Source organism: Ctenopharyngodon idella, chromosome 24, assembly GCF_019924925.1.
Source record: "Ctenopharyngodon idella isolate HZGC_01 chromosome 24, HZGC01, whole genome shotgun sequence".
In the NCBI taxonomy this organism is placed as follows: Eukaryota; Metazoa; Chordata; class Actinopteri; order Cypriniformes; family Xenocyprididae; genus Ctenopharyngodon; species Ctenopharyngodon idella.
In genome coordinates, this window is record NC_067243.1 from 27,606,799 (window position 1) to 27,625,464 (window position 18,666).

At 37.2% G+C, this 18,666-nt stretch overlaps 3 protein-coding genes across 4 annotated transcripts in view; 1 reads left to right on the forward strand and 2 right to left on the reverse strand.

The window, feature by feature from the left end:
* The window catches only part of LOC127506756 (E3 ubiquitin-protein ligase RFWD3-like), a 14,021-nt gene extending 7,783 nt beyond the window's left edge, over positions 1–6,238 (reverse strand). Inside the window, exons 1-5 of the mRNA XM_051883572.1 lie at positions 6,017–6,238; positions 3,788–3,967; positions 3,343–3,554; positions 909–982; positions 567–779 (exon numbers count right to left, since the gene is read on the reverse strand). Coding sequence (XP_051739532.1) covers positions 567–779; positions 909–982; positions 3,343–3,554; positions 3,788–3,954 — 666 coding nt within the window. The 5' untranslated portion in view covers positions 3,955–3,967; positions 6,017–6,238. The remainder of the gene's footprint in view (positions 1–566; positions 780–908; positions 983–3,342; positions 3,555–3,787; positions 3,968–6,016) is intronic.
* Positions 1–18,666, forward strand: part of LOC127506793 (transmembrane emp24 domain-containing protein 6-like) — a 292,092-nt gene that overhangs the window by 239,835 nt on the left and 33,591 nt on the right. The gene's annotated exons all lie outside the window — the stretch shown is intronic.
* Positions 1–18,666, reverse strand: part of LOC127506776 (uncharacterized) — a 348,308-nt gene that overhangs the window by 230,444 nt on the left and 99,198 nt on the right. The gene's annotated exons all lie outside the window — the stretch shown is intronic.

Here is an 18,666-nt window from a genome sequence, read left to right on the forward strand (position 1 = left end):
AACTAAGTTCTCTTCACATCTTTTTGCACTTGAACGGACAAATACGCACAAAAATGTGTCAAAATATTCTCGTAAACAGTCAGTTATGTCTTGAGTGAAGGTAAACAGTTGACAAAGAAAACGTGTAACAGTATATTGGATCCGTGCAGCTCTTAAAGTGACAGCAGCCTAATATTCCTGCTGCAGTCTCTATAAAAACGTTAATCAAACAACAAAGACTAAGAGAAAATTCACTAGTTGTTCTTGACTGAATAAATTTTGTAACTATATTTGTAATGTTTATAAAACGCAGTGTTATTTTACATATCATTACAGTTTCTGTACCATAATACCTGAAAATGTACTTTTGTACTTGTTCTATTACTGACGTACTCCAAGCACTCGCAATACTTCTCATGGATATGCAATGATCGCTTCGTCGTGTGCAGTGTATACAGCTTTTAGCTGTTGTGGTGGTGTAGACATGGTGTAAGCATTTTTAAAGCCAATGTAAATACTTTTGACAAATACTGAATATTAGATGAAGATCAGGCCTTTAATGTTCATTGAGTGAAAGTGAAACTCACCTGCGGACATTTATTTCCTCCGCCCGTCAACCAGCGGGAAATGCAGATGTAGCCAAACAGGTGACCACAGCGCAGAGCAGCCAAGCGGTGGTCACCGGCCGTGGTCCAGGGCTCGAAACAGATGGAGCAGGTCTCGCCCTCCCCCTCGTCGACTTCAGCCTCTTCGGCAGGAGACGAAGCAGCTTCAGTGGGATCCACTGACTCCGATGCAGCCTATGAAGACAAAAAAACGGCAAGAGAGTCAACAAACCACTTCCATGACAGTGCATCATAGAGCTCTGATGATTTTCTATAGACACGAGCGTTCAGGACAAACTGACTGAATATAAGCCTCTCAATTACCTCAGTCTCTCGCCTCGGCTCTTCTGCTTGAGCTTCTGCGCTCGTCCCTTCAGGCTCTGGAGGAACACTGGGCCCTGCGTTACACAAAAACATACTGCTTCATTTTATATGACCAATCATAACAAAGGGCATTCAAATACTGGAGTCTTAAAGGTAGAGTAGCAAAAATGCGTTAGTTCTAAGGATCAGAGTAGGAGTGGAAAGTAATCAAAAGTAACAATTTTCATGATCAATTAGTAGATTAGTAGAGTTTGATCTCCCATTTCAGGGATGCAAACAGGTAAGGTGAGAACATTGCGTGGGGCAGGGGGCATGCTCTGCACGGAATTTTTTTGTTAGATAAGATATTTGATTTACATGCTCATTTTGTAGTTATTTTAAGGGGTTTTTTTACATTTATTTTTTATTACCTTATATGTCCAAAACTGTCATTTTTCACAAAAAATAAAAAATAAAAAAAATAACATATTGTTGCAACATTTTACCAAAATCAACATTGGGTCATGTTATTAGATGGCAATTCTGCGCTAAACTGCAAACTGTTTGCCCTCCCTCTCTTCACTGTTCCCACATCTCAGACCTTAAATACATAAAATATTACCCATTATAGACAGTTTTTAAAGTAAAGAGTAAAGAAAGCACTGTACAGTACTTATTGAAACAACCAGTTCTTTATTTACCCTTGTAAGTTCACAAGTACCCTTGTAAGTACCCAACCCCCTATAAAACACTTTCTCATTGGATCTATGCAAATCCCATAGGTGACCTATTTTGATCTCAAAAAGGTGAGTTGTCACTGAAAGGTGAGGAGTTTGTATCTATGCATTTACATTTTGTAACTATAAATGTTGTAAGTTCAAAGTTATGCAACTAGTTTGACCAGAAAATCTTTGGCCCACGCAACAGAGAAAGGAAGAACAACAATATTTTAGAACTGAATTATTGGTGCACCCATTTTTTTGTTTTTTCATAAAAGATAAAAGAAAAATACAGTAGTGGGCAAACGTGACATCTGGTGGGATATATGTTTTAATGACCCTTCAAATTCGATTAAACCATTAAAATATGAGGAAAATATTTTATATTTTTTAAATATTTTAAATATGAGGGAAGATCAAAACACTAATATTAATATCTGACAAAATTATTTGGCAAAAAAGGGAAGCTACAGCTACAGGTTTTATTTTACTATGCAAAAAAAGCATAGAAAACAAAAAGCTGTCAGAAAAAAGCAAACACTGACTACAACATAATCAGTTATTAATATTTGGTTGGTTCTCTCGTTTTTGCATGTATTCATAATTTATTTGTATGACAGGCTAAAAATTACATCTGCACAATTTGTCACGTTTCATCGCGTTATCATCACACATAAAACAATTTACTCCAAGCACAACTACGTAATATGATTACAAACTCTTTAACATGTTTTGAATAATATTTGAATAAAGGGTAAAGATCAAGTTGTGTTTTATTAAATTTTTTTTTTTTTGTTGTTAAAAAAGCAAAATTTGCTAAAGATTACACTTAAAAGTGTCATAACATTATTGGTGTATAATTTTATGATTATACTGGTATTTTTTTTTTTTTTAATTAACTTGAAGTGAGAGTTAGATGAGGGAAAATATAAACTAAATGTAAAAACAGGGGAACAAATAATTAAATATTCAGTTTTTTGGCTGATTTATATCCAATATCGATCATTTCGATAAATTAAAAAATATATTGCTATAATTGTTATTTTAATAATATATTGTGCATCCCTATTTTATAAATAATTGCTTAATTGAAGATTATTCTGACAATTATTTCTATTATCAAATTGTTACCACCAATCCTAGAGGAAAACTGTCATGAAGAAATAACTGGTAACACTTTACAATAAGGGTTAATTTGTTAACATTAGTTAATCACATTAGTTAATTAGTTACCAAACTAACAATGAACTATACTACAGCAATAACGCATTTATTAATATTAATTAATGTTGATCTCAACATTTACTAATACATTATTAAGATCAAAAGGCGTACCTGTTAAACATTAACGTTTTGTAAAAATATATTGCTCATTGTTAATGTTAGTTAATGTTGTAAAGCGTTATCAAATAATTAACCCTTGTGCGTCCGTAAGGACATTTTTTGACTTTCATTTTGTTTCGATTATTTTTGCCTGTGTTAATGCCAACTGCATAAATGTTGGCAGAAGTGTGTATTTTTACTGGAATTGTAATATTTCACCCTCATTTCCTTTCATAAATCTATTTCACATGAGGTACACACAATAGTTTTTTTTTAAAATGACACCAAACTGAAGTCTGTTCTCCAAAACTTCACATATTTATGACCATTTGTTGACAGACATTTTCGTCCTCTAAAGAATTTTTCAAAATGACGCACATGGGTTAAAGAATGCAATAATTTAAAACATGTACCTGAGGAACCGGGCTGAGAGGAAACATGAGCTGGCAGTAGACCTGTAGCGATGGACTGATGGGACGTGTGTGTGATGACGGCAGCGGGGCGGCTGGAGGAGGGCGGAGGAGCCGGCCGGTGTGGATGAGCGTCAGCTGTGTGCCGTCTCAGCCGCTCGGACAGCTCCTCTGTGTCCCGTATGAGCGCCTGAAGCTCTTCACGAGTGCTCAGTCTTGGAAAGAGGAGAAGAGGCACATAATGATTCCACAATGCAAGAAAACTACAGCTCTCCAGACATTTGTTCACTCACAAGGTTACATTTCTGTTGCAGGAATAAGTAAGTGAACCCTCTGCATTTACTACATTTATTATTGATCACAGCTCAAATCTGACGAGCAATTTATGCAGAAATGCTAAAGAAACTCCTGCAACTGTATCTGGGGAAAAAAGTTGCGCTTCTCTTACCCAATTCTCCTCCTCCGCCTCCTCTGGACGGGCCGTTGGACTGGACGCCTGGACCGATCGGCCTGCACAGAAACACCCTCTTCTTCTGTGCTGCTGTCAGATTCAGAGACCACGATCACACCGCCCTCGTCGAACGGCTGCATGACTTCCACCTCCATATCCTCCATCTTCAGACACGTTCTGCAGGATACAAACCAGGGTGAAGGTCTGAAACACTTCTAGCAGCCTCGATTTCACATAAAAAAATTATAATTTATAACGCTACACACGTATTAGGTAAATTCTTGGGGCGAAAATCTTACGAATGACTCCGGCCGCCCCGAATGGCGTCACACACCACATATAGTCATAGAAAAATACAATACATTAAACACTCAAAATCCATCCTTTGAAAATTGTTTTGGAATTGGACATTGGTAACCTTAAAGGGTTAGTTCACCCAAAAAACGAAAATAATGTCATTTATTACTCACCTTCATGCCGTTCCACACCCGTAAGACCTTCGTTAATCTTTGGAACACAAATTAAGATATTTTTGTTGAAATCCGATGGCTCGGTGAGGCCTGCATAGGGAGCAATGACATTTCCTCTCTCAAGATCCATTAATGTACTAAAAACATATTTAAATCAGTTCATGTCAGTACAGTGATTCAATATTAATATTAAAAAGCAACGGGAATATTTTTGGTGTGCCAGAAAAACAAAATAATGACTTAAATAATGATGGCCGATTTCAAAACACTGCTTCAGGAAGCTTTGGAGCATAATGAATCAGCGTGTCGAATCCGCAGTTCGGAGCGCCAAAGTCACGTGATTTCAGCAGTTTGGCGGTTTGACACGCGATCCGAATCATGATTCGACACGCTGATTCATTACGCTCCGAAGCTTCATGAAGCAGTGTTTTGAAATCGGCCATCACTATATAAGTCGTTGTTTTTTTGGCGCACCAAAAATATTCTCATCGCTTTATAATATTAATATTGAACCACTTTACTCACATGAACTGATTTAAATATGTTTTTAGTACATTAATGGATCTTGAGAGAGGAAATGTCATTGCTGGCTATGGAGGCCTCACGGAGCCATCGGATTTCAACAAAAATATTTTAATTTGCGTTCTGAAGATTAATGAAGGTCTTACGGGTGTGGAACGGCATGAGGGTGAGTAATAAATGACATTATTTTCATTTTTGGGTGAACTAACCCTTTAAACCTTTCAACAGGCTCTGCCCCCTAGTGGGTGTGTCATGTTTCACATTTTACAAAATTTACTACTGAACCATTTATTAATCAAATTTTTTTTTAAACTTGACAAAACACATTTCGCCCGAAATTTCAGACTCAAGCCTCCATATTTAGCGACCATTTTATGATATTGAGACAAATTAATTTGTGACAGGAGAACGCTTCAAAAATGAAGTGTGGGTTTCACCCGGTGGCTATTTTTGGTACAGCGCCTAAACAAAATCACACAGGAACCTCAATTTTTGTGATATCAACTTTAAATTTGGAACACAACATTGTTGGACATGTGGCTTTAGTTATATGGCAGTTTTAGAGTCCAAATATAATATATATATATATATATATATATATATATATATATATATAGTATAAAATAAAAAAAAATATATATATATAAAGAGACCAACCCCCATTCATGAATGACAACCATTTAAGTTGGGATGCATCTTCACGCCTATGCTCAAAAAGGGGGACGACATTTAACAGGGTAATATTTCACCTCTACATGGCAAAAGCATGTCGCTTCGTACCATAAAAATGAATTGTGTCCCATTTTCACCCATTTGTGGCCAATTCCACACACGTGATCCTGCTAGTGTAACACTTCCACATAATCATATTTCTAAAATTAATTGTTTGTCATTGACTTTCTATTTTCCTAAAAAAAAGGAAGCGAGTAGATTTCGCCACACGGGTCTCTCTGACAAACTATTTCTAAGGTTTGTGGCGCACTGATCAACTGAGTACGGAGAGTAATGTTATGCGAACAACACTTTAGTTAGTTTGCGGAACGTCCCACTAGATCGCTTGTCAAAGTTTTAATCCTTAAATCACACTGTAATTGTATATACCATATTGATCTGAAAAGTCAACTTCAACTCGTTCATATATTGCGCTTACAAAACAACCACAGACACTCTTATCATGAACATACTGCTAATGTTGCTAACTACAACACACGAACATAACATTGACAACACTTACCATGCAGAGCGTCCGGCTTGCTTGCTGGATTTCTTCGTCCGGTCATCAAACCAGCCTTTCCAGCTTTAAAGCTGATCGTGATGCGCTTTCGAATAATTACAAACAAGCGCGATAAATTCGTGATAGAATTTGTGCAGGATCTTCGCAGTTACTGCAAACACAACCGCCAATCTGAAGCCCCGCCCCTCTTTTCGTTCTGGTCTTTGATTGGACAAGAACGTGTGAACGTCTCTGACTCATTTCCGGGGAATCGGTTCTTTCAAACAGTTCATTCCAAAGAACCGGTAGCCGGGTGCATAAACAGCTTTGTCATGTAATTTTGCTGGGCATAACTTTTTTTAAGTCAGCCATAAAAATGTAGAATGGTCTAACTAGAATACAAAAAGTAAGAAAAGATCCGACTCAACAGGACGTTTTATTCACGAATAGAGATATAATAATTGTTTTAGTTATTTTTAAAGACGTGGCACATTAGCTAAAACATAAACAGCGCTATATTGGCATCCGCTGATATTGTTAAAGAACATTGTTATAAATAACTTTTGTTAAGGGTTACTGCAATACTTCAGTTCATGCAGAACTTGTATTTCACATAATCAGGTAAATAACAACCATATCTTTTTTAAAACTCTGTCAGAATTATTTCTAAAGGTAATACAAAAAATAAAATAAACAAAATTATCAATAGTATCTTTATATTTCAGAATTGCATTTTTTCCTCATAATTATGACTCAAAATTGTGAGTTTATATTTGTGAGAAAATTGTGAATTGTTTCATTCAAGAATTGTAAAATAAGAGAATAAGGCCCTTTTTACTCAACCACTTGAATTGTTTTTTGTTTGTGTGTGTGTGAGTGTCTCTTTTTATCAGAGTCCCTTTTTCTCACTCGGCCATAGAGAGGGGGAGACGATAAAACACCATGTAATGGGATGCTAGGTGGCGTGAAACACATACTTTACAGAAGTGACCGGACATGAGAGGTCAAAGACCACACTGAGGTGTTCATATATGTAATGTCAAAGATCAAAATGGATCCCTGAGGATACGAAAGGTCATAGGCCAACATATGAACTCCAAATATGAAAGGTCAAAGGCCAAAATGGATCCCTGAGAATATGAAAGGTCAAAAGTGGGCATGACGTGGGTGTTCAAGGTCAAAGGTTACCATCATGCATCATAATTACTACTCACTCACTCACTTACTCACTTTCTCACACACACACACACACACACACACACACACACACACACACACACACACAATCACTCACTCACTCTCACACACACACACCTCTCCAACGGCTCCTGTCACTACAATAACACACATAGTCTCAAACCCAAGAGCATTTCGCTGTTTAAGAGCCCTAAAAATATCCAGCTACTTTACTTTTGAAACTTCTCAGCCATAACGGTGTAGTTTCAGCATCTACCAGCAGAGGCTGAGCTGTTCCTGCTAACCTGGCAAACTATGACCTGTGGTCAGCACAAACTGCACTAACTACTCCACTTACAGTCTGCAAAAAATCAAATCAAATAAAAATAAATACATACATGTATTATAAATGAGCACATCTACAACAGCAGCAGCTCGTGCTGGTGATCCGTTTGATTCATGTGACCACAGCTCCACGTGTCTTTTCTCTTGGCTTTGTTGGTCTGCAGCGTTTCCTTAGAGAAATTCATGAGGGGCTGTTTTCAGCACAGATAAACAAACCAGGCATCGCCGGTCACTTCAGGAACTGGCTGAGACATAAGAGGTGCATTTGAACCCCTTAAAATGTCATTAAGGAAGGTCATATAGACTGTGTCTAGCATATCTTGAGTACACAGATAATCCATACTAATTAGTATTTGAAAAACAGTATGTGAAAGAGTAGTATGTATTCATAAAACAGTGAGCGAATAGTTCCCAGATGACCTACTACTTCCAGCCAGATTCTGAAGTGCGTATCACATGGCTGTAGGTCACATGACAATGACAACATGACTAATGTAGTATGTCAGGATTCATTCAATATTTTTTAGCAGATGTGAAGTATTTACTTGTTCAAATGAAGTACTCAGAGAGTATGCGATTTCGGACGCAGCCAGTGAGACACAGTAGAATTTAGGCCCAGAATCTCCCAGAATGCATTGCAACAAGCTTCAAAAAAAAAAAAAAGTGAGAGAAATGTTGATTATAATTCATTCAATACCAAAAAATACTAATAAAAAATATATTAATTAACAATTCACACTAACATTGATTAGAAAATTGTTTATCTTAGCAACATGCTAACACCAAACTCGCAAAGCCTGTGAGGAGCGCTATTAGTTTGACAAATTAGCAGTGTTGGACATTAGCAGTTAGCGAAGCTATTAGCTTAACTACATTTCTGAGCAGCAAAGTGTTAGCATTGCTACTTTGTTGATCAGATAACCTTTTATTAGCAAAGTTATCTTATTGATTAAGTAGCAGGGTAGCATTGATGAACTCGTAATGTTACATTTTCCCTGACAATACTTTAGCAGTCAAGTTGTGTGTCCTGTTGGCTGTTTAGAATTAGTCTGATTTGATACCCAGATAACAAGAATATGTAAGAATGTTTTGCTAATGTTTTAAGTTATGAAAACATTATTTCTGAATTAAATCTGAATTGAAATGTTTTAAAATAATTTTTCATTGGTTATGCGAATATTAAGGGAACATTCCATTTGATTATTTTGCGAACATTATGGGAACGTTAGTTTTGAGTGTTCTGTGAATGTTCTGAAACATGTAGCATTTAAAAAAAAAAACTTTCTACGAACATCCAACTAAAACGATTCAGAAATAAAGTGTTTTTGTGCAAACCTTTTGAGAACATTATTAAAGACCATGTGATTCCTAATGAACATTCTGTTAATGTTACTTGAAGAACGTTTGTTCATAACTTTGAGAGAACCTTGACAACGTTAGCCGTAGTCAATGTTGCTTGTAGATTTTATTTTAGCTTAGCATAGCTCATTTTTTAGCTGAGCAGTTTGTAGCTTAGCTAGCTACATTCAGTAGCTTGCCCAACAGTCATTCACACATGAGCCGGGCTAGCTGGTATCTGCTAACTTTGTTTACATTTTTTTACACAAATTTTGTCTGAAAATCTGTGGAATTCTGTGAAATTTAACACTTTTGTGGTAAAATGCAAAAGCATTCTTAATTATTTAACAAACAAACATGCAAAAGTTTGTGAATGATGAACGTTCCCATTCTGTGGAAATCTGCTGCATTTTGATTAGGATGCTAATATATGTCTGTGGACATCAACATATAAGAGGTTTTGAAACAGATTGACTGACACGGTCACACTGACTGTGTGCAGTGTTTCTGTGTATCCCGTGTACATCAGGACACCATGTCCTATTTCTGTAATGAACACAATGGGGTCTTCGTTTGCAGCTATTAGATGTGACCTGCAGTCATGACTAATGAGGCTGATGTTACATGAAAGAGCTGGACGAGTATCTAACCCATCTTGGTACAGATAACAAGTGCTGACATTGTGGACAACGAACTGCGATTTTAAACAATAGAATCTCTAGGCAACTAGTCAACATTGACCAAACAGCTGAGCAACACTGCAAGATGTTATTATTAGTGATGGTTGCTAAGGCGAGGAACCAGGAACATGTAATGAGAACGTAAATAGGGTCCATTTTCATTGTTGAAAAAATACTGGCCAACCATTACTCATTTTGGCTATTTATGATGGCATGAACACTTGTCACTGTGTGAGCAACACGCGCAGACCGTTCACAGAAGTAATATGGTGTTGCTAAGAGACATGGCAAATGTCAGCCGGCCGCCTTGTCATCATCCTGTTGCTCCTTCTGTTTGGCTGCCGTTCATGAACACCTGGAGTCTCATCGGATCAATCCGTTCTGGTTGCCAGATGCGTGAAGAGTGACAAGCGTTTGCTGATGGTGGATAAAACTATGTCCTTAGTGCCTGTTCACACTCTTTGACATCTGAAACACATTCATTCAGAATATGAGTCCCTTTCAGTGTGTTGTGACAGTAAAAGAGTTTTGTCTGCTTAGCCAGAATCCACTGCCATGATGTTAGGGTGCTGTGGGTGGTTGTCAGGGCATCACTTTCGATTGCTAGGTGTTCTGAGTGTTGCTGTGAGGTTGTTCTAGATGGTTCCTTGGGTATTGTAATAGTGTTTGCCTGTACAAAACTCACTGCCTTGATGTTTGTGTCTACACAACCATGCTATGTGGTTGCTAATGTGTTCTGAGTGGTTTTTAACATGCTTCAATATGGTTACTATGGTGTTCTGGATGGTTGCTAGTGCACTGTTAGGTGGTTGTTTGGGGATTATAGTAGTGTTTGCCTGTACAAAACTCACTGCCATGAACTTTATATACTCTCAACCACTCTGTGTGGTTGCTAGGTGTTCTAGGTGGTTATTAAGGTGTCGCTCTGTGGTTGCTAAAGAGTTGCTGGGTGGTTGCCAGGGCATCGCTATGTAGTTATTTTTTAACATGTTTCTATGTGGTCTGTGTTCTGAGTGGTTGCTATTGCATTGCTATATGGTTGCTAGGGTGTTCTGGAGGTTGCTAAGGCAGTGTTGGGTGGTTGCCAGGGTGTTGTTACACAGTTGCTAGGTCTATTGAGTTGTTAACATGCTTCTATGTGGTTTACAGGGCATTCTGGGTGGTTCCCAGGGCTTCGCTATGCAGCTGCTAGTTGTTCTGAACCATTTTAGCATGTAGCTGTTTAGATGTTTAGGTGTTTTGGGTGGTTGCTAGGGCATTGCTAGGTGGTTGAAAGTGGTTGTCAGAGCTTCGCTATGTGGCTGCTTGGTGGTCCGAGTTATTTTTCACATGTTTGATGTGTAGTTGGTCAGGTGTTCTGGGTGGTTGCCAGGGTGTTTTAGTTGGTTGCTAGGATGTTGCTATGTGGTTGCCAGGGTGTTCTAGGTGGCTGCTAGGATGTTTCTATGTGGTTGCTAGATGTTCTAGGTGGTTGTTAAGGTATTGCTCTGTGGTTGCTAAATAGTTTCTGGTGGTTGCCAGGGCATCGCTGTGTAGCTATGTTCTGAGTTATTTTTTAACATGTTTCTATGTGGTCTGTGTTTTGAGTGGTTGCTATTGCATTGCTATATGGTTGCTAGGGTGTTCTAGAGGTTGCTAGGCATTGTTAGGTGGTTGCCAGGGTGTTGTTACACGGTTGCTAGATCTACTGAGTTGTTAACATGCTGCTATGTGGTTTACAGGGCATTCTGGGTGGTCCCCAGGGCTTTTTAGCATGTAGCTGTTTAGTTGTTTAGGTGTTCTGGGTGGTTGCTAGGGCATTTCTAGGTGGTTGCTAGGGTAGTGTGTATTGCTTTTACTATTTTAAACTCACTGCCATGACGTTGTAGGCGGTTTCCAGGGCATCACCACGTGTTTGATATAGGTGCTCTGGGTGCTTAGTAGAGTGCTGCTGTGTGGTTGCTAGGGCGTTGCAAGGTAGTTGCCAGGACACTGCCATGCAGGTAATAGAAATTCTAAATCATTTTTAACATATTTCTTTGTTAAGGTGTTCTGATGGCTGCTGTGTGGTTACTAGGGTGTTTGGGGTGGTTTCCAGGACATATCTATGTGGTTTCTAGGTGTTGTGGGTGGTTGTTAGAGTGTCGCTGTGTGGTTGCTAGGGTGGTTAGCTGTGCGACTGTTGTGCGTCATTTTTAGCATGTTGCTGTGTTGTTGCATAGGTGTTCTTGGGGTGTTGCCAAGGCATTGCTATGTGTTTACTAGGGTGTTCTGGTTTTCTGGTTGGTTGCTAGGATGTTGCTATGGGGTTGTGAGGGGTTCTGAATGGTTTTTAACGCATTGTCATGTGGTTGCCAGGGCATCACTATGCAGTTAGATGTTCTGAGCAATGTTTTTATGTGGTTGTTAAGATGTTCTGGGTGGTTGCTAGGACATTTCTATGTGGTTGCTAGGGTGTTCTGAAAGTTGCAATGGCATTGCTAGGTGGTTGAAAGTGGTTGCCAGAGCTTCGCTATGCAGCTGCTTGGTGGTCCGAGTTTAATGTGTAGTTGGTCAGGTGTTCTGGGTGGTTGCCAGAGCATTGCTGTGTGGTTGCTAGGATGTTGCTATGTGGTTGCGAGGATATTCTAGGTGGCTGTTAGGATGTTACTAGGCAGTTGCTTGGGTATTCTGGGAGGTTTTTAAGGCCAAGATAAAAGATCCCACCCCTAAGTGTGATATTCTGGTGTATAGATATGGCTCCCTCCTTCACTGTTTTGCCCATTAGAACTGCTTATAAATGAATGTCAGAGACATTCAGTTTTTGCTGCTTGCACATCTTCTATCTTCAATTTTCATAAAGGTCAAAGCACTAATATGAGACCAGATTGATCTTCAGCATGAGTGAGTCACCCTGATCAATGTCAAATGAGAAAAGATGCATTTGACGTCATTTTATTTCATGGTTTGAGAAAAAAATAAGAAACAAAATTTGGTAAGTGATTTAGACCTTGACATGAGCTGGCATGACCAGAACAATTTTGTCTCTCATAATCAGTGTTGTACGGATTCATAGGAATTAGTCACCAATTCTCCAAAATGCAAAATAGTTAGGAATTGCCATGAGATTGTGTTTGCAATAGTATGTGATGTGCTGTACTGTATGTGGTTACACTAAAGGCCCGTTCACACCAATAACGATAACTATAAAGATAAGTATGACAATATCCACACCAACGAACGATAGCGGTCTGTTTATTCTAAGCTCACGCGCTGCGGTTTCAAAGTGTGTACAACATGTTTTTGCTGTTCTTGTTGCATTTACACGGCTTTAACCAGCAGATGTCCTCAGCATGCTATGTTTTGAGTGAATAGCTAGTGTAATCGATCTAATCTAACAGTGAATTTAGCTGACGAATAGTGGAATAAAAACAACAATATAGTGGAATAAAAACAACACCTAGACTTTTTCACTGCAACTTCAAAGGAAGCTAGACAATGTTGTCAAAATTAGCGCTGGATACCTGAGGTAATTTTATGTTACACTGTTTTCTAGCCTGACATAATGATCTCATCGTTAATACTTCTCACCATTTATTCCGAGGGTATGACCGATTGTTTTCCGTATATCCATTTTCTTTAAAGTATACTTGAAAAGGGGGTTTGACTTGTCAAACAGTGGTGGATTTTTCTGGACCTCGGCGATTAACTTCTCTGCAATGACGTCTGCCATTTTAAATGCGCGAGCCCTTAAATTAGAATGGATTCTGATTGGCTGTCAGTGTTTTATTGTTCAACAGCTGAAAAAAAAAATCATTCTGAAAATCGTTTCTCTATATCGTTATCGTTATATCTGTGGTGTGAACTCTGCTATTCTTTTTGTATTTAGAACGATTTTTAGAACTATATCTTTATCGTTATCTTTATAGTTATTGTTCTTGGTGTGAATGGGCCTTAAGGCTTTAGACATAATCCTTTAATCAATCTTTAGCTGCATGTTGAATTGTCCACACTGATTATTATAGATCTGCAATCAAAAAGACAAGGCAGCTGGTCAGTATCTGATGATTAGTGCTAAACCATGGCAGTGCCTTTTATTTCTGACTCAGAAAGTTCTGCAGCCTCTCGACTGTTCAATTCAATCCTATTTTAGTCAGAGAGCCTCTTTCAATGGTTGCTGGTTTGAAGCACCCATAAGAAAAAGCTTTGACCGTGAAAGACTGAGCCCATGGCAACAGTAGCTAAGAGGAAGTGCTCAAAGGGAAGACAGCTTCAGCAAATCTCAGAAATCAAAGAGAACAGACCTGCCACTGATCTTCAGTCAAGCGCAATACACCAAAATCATTAATTAAACTGTTAAGATCTAGGTTTAATCAATTAAATAGATTTACCCAGTTTACTAGGATTTTTCATATAGGGCCTAAAACTAACTTTTGCCACACCTGCCAATGGCTGGTGGCTTAAAAAAATTTACCGGCCATAAATATTTTTTACCACCCATGAAAATGTTTTTGAAGAAACAGGCAGTTATGACACCAAAATGTTAGATACCAGTGAAAATTCACAGGTAAATTTTCAGGTGCAGAAATTTCATAAAGGAATCAAATTTAAAATAACACTGTATAGTCTTCACTGTATAAATGAAACATAGATTAATCCTTATTAAAGTTACAAAAGTTACTCCGTCATGAGCAGTGATTGATTTTCTCTTTGTCTTTTGTTGATTGATTAACATTAATGATACAGACAGCAGCAGGTTTATTAAGCTGCTGTCTCTTTAAGACCAAATACACAAATCCAATATACTGATACACATGCATTTTCTTTCTCAACTGTTTATGTTCACTTAAGACATAACTGATTATGTTTACGAGGATAATTGCCATTTTCAAACGCAAGAAGATATGAAAGAAAGTTAAATTCAGTATTCGCTCGCTGTCTAAAATACGGCTTATTTGATGCGCGCTTCAGATATTTGTGCACAGAAAACTTCCCACAGCGTGCGAGTAACGAAATGAGTTCCCTTTCACGTATTCTTGAGCTTGAATATTTAAATTGGCAAGGCTTAAACTTTCGTGACAATGCAGCACTGGCCTGTCAACTGTCACGTTTGTGCACGTTTATGTTCTCACAACATTGTATTATTAGAATTTATAAAAATATTACCAGCCAATTGGCGATTAACACCATTTCATATACTCGCCAATGCTGATTTTTACTCACATTTGGTGCTTGGTGAGTGTTATTTTTAGGCCCTGTATATATATATATATATATATATATATATATATATATATATTAGGGGTGTTTGTACACAAACATGACGGTTCGGTACGGTTTCGGTACAGCAGGGTGAGAAAACAAAACAATTTTTTCTCTTTTTTTTAATTAAACAATGTTTTACTGAACCAACTGTGTCTCTGTCTTTAAATTTATTCAATTATACGTCACGTCACATCAAAAAGCATCAAAACGGCATTTATTGTTTGAACTTCGTGATAAAATGGACAGAGTTTGAAAGATGGCACTTTGTTTCTTAACGAAAGTATCAAAACACAGAGCTTATTGCGATTATTGGTGGTTAAAAAATAGGTTAGGCTAAAAAGTGCACCCCCTTCTGGATTGGAGTGTGAATCGCCTGTATTCGTCGTCATACTGCATGAACCGAACCGTGACGGTTTGGGACGATTACATGTACCGTTACACCCCTAATATATATATATATATATACATATATATATATAAATATAAATAAATAATATATATATATGTGACTCCTCACCCAGGTCCCACTCGCCCCGCGATGCCTCGAACCCGGGTCTCCGCCATGGGAGTCGGACACACTAACAAGGAGGCTAAAGGCTGCAACCTCTAGCGTCAGATTTTGAGATCAGAGGAGTGAGGTTTACTCGCACAGTGACTACTAGCTGGCCTCCGTTACATATATATTTCACAGAATGAAAAATAAGTTTTCTCATATATATGTTTTATATATAAAAACGTATTTTTAGTTCCGTAAAATATTAATTTAACCTCACTATTGCGAGTTTATATCTGACAATTCTGAAAACAAAGTTCAGATTTGTAGGATACAAACTTTCAATTGCAAGAAAAAAAAGCTTCCATATAAACCCCACCACCCCCAAAATGAATGAAGACTGCCATTTGTTATTTTAATAACCAACTGTTGTTTTAACTGAATAAAAGTTCTTGAAATGTTTGGAGTAATAAAATGAATTAGTATGTTTTATATCACTGACTGCAGAAGTACCAGAGTAACACTACATACCTCGGCGTCAAAAAAGTTGAGGACTAGTGCCTTAACAGGGCTTTGGTGTCATTGATGCATTTGTCGTTTATGACTATTACAGATTTTTTCCACAGTTAAATATGCAATTTACAACACGGCACTGCTGTAAACACTGCAGAATACAATACACAGTTTATGATGGAGGCTTGGAAGGTAGAGGAGTAATTTATTACAGTTTAATCTGTGAGACTGGCTTTCATCGACTTGACAGTTTTAGCTCTCGAGAATCAATAAAAGCTGGAAATAACATCACGTCTTGAATACGAAGAAACTAACTCTAAAAATAACTTACAGTGGGCTGATGTTACAAAAACCAGAGACCCAGCAACATCTTGCCATAAAAATACTGCGGAAGATGCTGATAATATTGGGACTGCAAGTATAAAGCTCTTCTGGATAATGTAAAATTATCTGCATGTGCTCTATATGCATGCTATTGATTTCAATAATATTGTGCTAATGTTTCAGACTTTTTCTTTTGTTTTGTGAAAGATTAATCTGTTGGGACATTGTCAAGAAATGTCAATTCTGTGTGTTTATATGACAGATGTTATTAACGGCATACTAAACTCTGTATTAAATTCTGTTTAGTGTCTAATGCACAATAAATGTTAAAATAAGACTTGAATGCTATTTTTACATGGAGTATTTGCAAATTTACATGTCCCCATTCACCACCGTTACAGTTTAAGTGTAAACCCTAATGCTCAAAATAATTAATTGGTTTGAGTAGGACAAAATTAATTTAAACTAATTAGTTCAGTCAAATTAACTTTTATGAGTATTTAGCACTTTCTTTTTCTTTCAAGTTCACAGAACTGATATCTTTTAAGTAAACTGAACTGTTTCATTGCTTTAAGTTACTAATTTCTTTTAATTTAGACAAATTTAAGTTAAACTGAAACTGGGCTGGGATTCCTGTTTCCCAGCATGCTTTTCCAATAGGCACTCGAGAGGGAGAGTAAATGCTAAAATTAAGTTAGCATTTACTGAGTTTATATATATATATATATATATATATATAACTCAGAAGAGTTTCTGTTAATGTGGGTTTTTGTAGAGTGACAAGTGGTGCATGCAGCTTACAGCAAGTGCTTTACCATGCTATTGCTATTAGCAAGTTAGCATTTTCAGTTATAGCTAGTTTTTATTTTGTTTTAGTTCTGTCATTAATTTTTTTTTTTTTTTTTTTTTTTTTGAGTTTTGCCAACTTATGTCTATAGAATAATTTACAAGGGCTTAGCTCAACCAATCAGAATCAGAACTATCCTTAAAAAATCTGATCAATTGGTTCAAACAGGGATAAGTTTCTCTTGTACTCTTTAACAGTTTTTCACTTATTTTGGCCTCATCAATTGTGAATTTATCAAAAAGTTGAACTCTGTTATGGGGACAAAACAGTGATTAATACTTGGAGAAAACTGACAGTAAATAAAATATAAATAAAATTTAACCCCATTTTGAATGTAGGCCTACTGTAATTTTGAATATTTTTTCTACTTTGAAAGAGACATTACCTGGGGTGGGTCAAAACAAAATGAAGGGCCATCTTATTTTCTACTGCAAGGACGTTAGTTTACGTACCTGCCTGACGAATCAGACAACTGTTATAGACCTTTAAAGCAACTTACAGCTTCTAGGAATTTGATCTAGGCCTATCAGCGAAAACGTTAAAAATTTTAATATTTAAATTTCTGTCATGTAGGCCTATAACTTTCTTAGAACATAAAAGATTATATTTTTTAAAAGATGGTACAAAACTATTTGGTAACCAAAATTCTTCAGTGGGCTATATATTATTTTGTGTTCTGCCAAATAAAGTAAGTCATACAGGTTTAGAAGAACACCGAAAAGTGAGTAAAAGATGACAGAATTTTCATTTTCGGGTGAACTATCCCTTTAAATTCTTTTCAGTTACCCACAAACCATATTTTACTCATAACAGAAATTCTTGAGGAAACCTACGACAAATTCGCCTTGAGTGACAAACCGTTTGCGTTAGAAATTTCCCTTTACAATGAACAGAGGTTTAGAATATCCTTAAAAGTCCCCCGTAGTCAATAATTTTATCCCTTAAAACTCATCTTTGATCACCAAAATTACATATTTAAACGTTTTTTTCTTATGAAAAAAAATCTTCATGCCTTAAAATAGCTTGAATGTAACTCTACACCCTTGCCTCATTTATTATACACAGATCTATGAATATGCTAATTAGCCCCACCTCCACTTACTTGCATGAGCTCAGAAATCCACTCGGTCAACTTACTGAGGTAAACGCTGCACAACGGTATCGCTATTTACAACGTTGGACACATAATGGTAAATAATATGATTAGCCTTTTGCTTGACTATGTTATCAAACAGCTAATAATGTGTTGCTAATGTTACACAAACCATGTTCCTGTTCACGAGTCAGACAGCTGCCTTCTAACAATCAGCATCCTTACAAAGGCTTTGAACAACTCAGAACATCAGTGGAGAAAGGTATATAGTTAATCATAATAACATCGTAATATACATCATACACCCGCCATATTGCTAAATCTACCCGATTTTTCATATCAACAGAAAAATACTGCGGAATAACCTGACTTCTTTTGAGACTCCCTTGCGCGGTCAGTTAATGATATGCTAAAGCCCGCTGGCACGTTGACGTGATTGGTTACAAGGTAGTTTGTGACGTCACAAACACCAGCGATTTTAAACTGCTTTTTTGAAACTGTTTTTAGATCACTGCAGTTTTAAGGAGAAAATACTCAGCAATGGTGTTGACTTATGAATTTGCACATGGTTTGTCATAAAGCATATTACAACAACATTAAAAACTTAATTTTCACCACAGGGGGACTTAAAAATACCCC